Raw genomic sequence first — 3,050 nt, 5'->3', positions numbered from 1 at the left:
CTCCTGGGCTCAAGCGAGTCTCCTGCCTCCGCCTCCCAAGTAGCTGGGACCACAGGCGCCCGCCACAACGCCCGGCTATTTTTTGGTTGCAGCGTCATTGTTGTTTGGTGGGTCTGGGCTGGGGATTCGAACCCACCACCTTAGGTGTACGTGGCTGGCGCCTTAGCCGGTTGAGCTATAGGTGCCGAGCCAACATTCATGATTTTTAGCAAGATTTTGTCAAACACGTGCCATGGTCAAGGCAATGTGGGAGACCAGAGAGATACAGTACATCGTAAGTGCTTTCAAAGAGCTTACTGTTTAAATGGTAGAGAGTCGATCCTACATGAAAGGGCAGCCTCATAAGATACATATGAATTACGTCTGTCCTTAGGCATTTAAACCTGTCACAAATATGTGGGTGTTGTAAAAAGTTGATCATGGGATAAAAAGTATGACTGTTGTGCACTGCAACTGGTAGGGGATACTTCATGAAGGAGGTAGCAGTGGATTAAACAGTGGAAATAGGGTAGGATTTTGAAGGGGAAGGAAAAGTAGTAGGCTTGCGATTAGGAAAGGGTATAAATAGACTCTAAGCTTGGTGTTCCTTGAGTCTCAACTGGCTAGAGTTAGGGAGGCCTATGTTTGGAAACCTGGGCCTGATTGTCCAGGACCTTGAGGTTCAGGCCAGTAGGATTTTGGGGGGCAGAGGGTGATGTATATCATGAGTATTACTCTGACAATCGTGAACATTGTGGATTGAGTGAGAAGGAGCCTCCGTTCAAGGCTGGTGGAGTAGGGTAGATGTGATGTGATTAATGCCTGAACTGGAGTGATTGGAATGGAGAAGGATAGGTATAAGAAATGTAGGGAAGAATGCATGGGACTTCGGTTTGAAAGGAGAGGAAGGGGAGTTAGAATGTTTTAGGTAATAATGGGTTTGTTGCTAGAACTTGGAAAGTGCAGTCAAGAAGGTGGTAAGAACGTGCATTTTAGACTCTGAACTTGGGTGCTATGGGATACTCGAGTGGAATGTCCCGTGGACAAGTGGAAGCATGTAGCACAGGTCCAGGAGAGAAAGGAGAAGTGAGAGCAGTGTTAGAGCAGTGATGGTCAGTTAGATCACTGACAGGGAAAAAAAGGAAGCACTGGGGTCTGAGCTTCAGGGAGTGTCCATAGCCACAGGGCAGGAGCAGAAAGAGGAGCCAGTTCTGAAGGGGCAGATAGGGTGTGGCTGTTGCTCAGGAAGCCACAGGAGAGCGAGTGTGTCCAGAAGAAGAGCTCCCTACAGAGAGGTTGAAGACAGTGAGGGCTGGAGGAGCACTGAGTTCTCAGTTTGACAGGGACCTTCTACTGTGCCCTGCAGGGAAGACTGACAGCACCTTGGGATAATGCCTTTTATGGAAGAGGGTCAGAGTCTGTGCGTGGAGCTGGCTGGGTTCTCTTGAACCCACCCCTTGGGACCATAGATCTTATGGGAGCTGAGGGCAGGGCTTGTCTCACTCAGCCTTCTTTCCTCCCTCAGCTCAATTTGTTTCCCCGGTTCCTGTTCTTCCCCAAGCTGGGAACTCTGGAGACCAAGCAGGAACAACTGTGCTTCGGATGGTCAGGTGCCAGGTGAGCTTGGTTCTTTGTGTTTTTCCTAAGTTCCCTTGTCTGTGGCCCAAGAATGGCCAGAGGTGTCAGCTCCAGGACCCTGCCTCATCTGAGACTGTGCCTGTGTCTCTCCTGCCAATTGCTTTCCCCGGGACGGGGTCCCTTCTGCTGAGTTAATGGACTCTGTCTTGCACTGGACTTGTCCTTTGGAAATGTCTTCCCAGCTCCTGTGTCCCATTCCTTTTCCCATCAAGATCCTGTAGCCTGTGCCCTCTGTACCCCCCGACTCTGCCTTCAGGCTGGGAAGGTTCCTGAGCAACAGAAGCTTGTCATTCCAGGACGCTGTGGCATGTGAGGACCTGTCTGTGGACGACACTGAGCAGAAGTGGAAAGGTCTGACATTCAGTCAGAGCACCCCATACTGGAACGTGATGCTGGAAAATTGCCACAGCTCGGCCTTGTTGGGTAACGATTCTGTTCCTCCGTAACTAAGACTCTGTATTCAGTAGATTTTCTTCATTATATGCCTTATCTTTTCTAATGTTTTATTAGGAAAATTTCCAAACGTAGATAAACTATAGTCAATAGTGTAGTGAACCTCTCTTTATCATCACTCAGCTTTACAAGGGTCAGCATTCTCTTTACTTCATTATTGATTGACAGAGGTGGTGGTTTAGTTGGGGTTTTTGTAGTTCTAAGGAATGGAGGGACCCTCAAGTTATTGTAAATATGGAGCTATGTGTTGTAAGGGTTAAAGGAATGGGAGCCTTTCCAATCAGCCAGACCACCCTGTGGAAAACAGGGACTTGTGGAGAATGGCCCTGACCCACAGAAAAGGCAAACAAATTTCTATGCCCGTGTTCTGGAGTTAATATAGTGCAGCTGCTCGCAGCATATTAGTTTTGTCTCTGCTCATCCTGCTGCTGGTACCCATTTTATTCACTCTGGGAATCTTCTGTCCCTCTCTTAACTCCTTAGTTCACCTCTCTGTTTCCTTACAGTTATGGTTTGCTGTGGTTCCCAAGGGCTTGACTCTTATCCATGCATCATTTTAGCTTCCATTCCTACTCATAATTGCTTAAATTTTGCCTTACTACGAGTTCCACACTTACTCAGAGAAGGATTCTGGTTGCTACAGCCATTGAATATCTTCTCTATTTGGACAGAGCTTTGGCCCAGGCCACAGCACAAGCTTATAAGTAACCTACAGCTTCCCTCAGGTCTAGTGCCTGGCCCTAGTCCAGTCACCCATGGTCCATCCTGGGATGCTTAGGATGACTTAACACAAAGCATGGTTGCCTAAGCATTTCTCTCATTAAAGACTGAGGCAATTCCCTAGAAGGTTTATTGTCAGGGCAGGTTCTGTGATTGACAAGTTTAGGACAATAGCCAACTCTGGAGAGGGTTACGCTACTGACCCAGACCATTTTTGACTTTCTGCAGGCTAAGTAGCATGATAGCTGTTACTCTAATTA

The 3,050-nt window shown here is 47.8% G+C and overlaps 1 protein-coding gene across 4 annotated transcripts in view; it reads left to right on the top strand.

Moving 5' to 3' along the window:
• ZNF852 (zinc finger protein 852) overlaps positions 1-3,050 on the top strand; it is an 8,921-nt gene that overhangs the window by 2,265 nt on the left and 3,606 nt on the right. For 2 of the 4 annotated variants that reach the window (XM_023515955.1, XM_012808031.2), the window contains exons 2-3: positions 1,505-1,596; positions 1,914-2,040. In XM_023515955.1, the coding sequence (XP_023371723.1) occupies positions 1,582-1,596; positions 1,914-2,040 (142 nt within the window). In that variant the 5' untranslated portion in view covers positions 1,505-1,581. Of the gene's footprint in view, positions 1-245; positions 275-633; positions 1,597-1,913; positions 2,041-3,050 lie in introns of those variants that run through there. The other 2 variants (XM_023515954.1, XM_012808032.2) reach the window with 2 other exon arrangements.

Source organism: Otolemur garnettii, unplaced genomic scaffold (assembly GCF_000181295.1).
Source record: "Otolemur garnettii isolate 467f Iridium unplaced genomic scaffold, OtoGar3 scaffold00082, whole genome shotgun sequence".
NCBI classification, from domain to species: Eukaryota; Metazoa; Chordata; class Mammalia; order Primates; family Galagidae; genus Otolemur; species Otolemur garnettii.
Note: the sequence above shows the minus strand (reverse complement) of the source record. Positions and strands in the feature narration are given on the sequence as shown.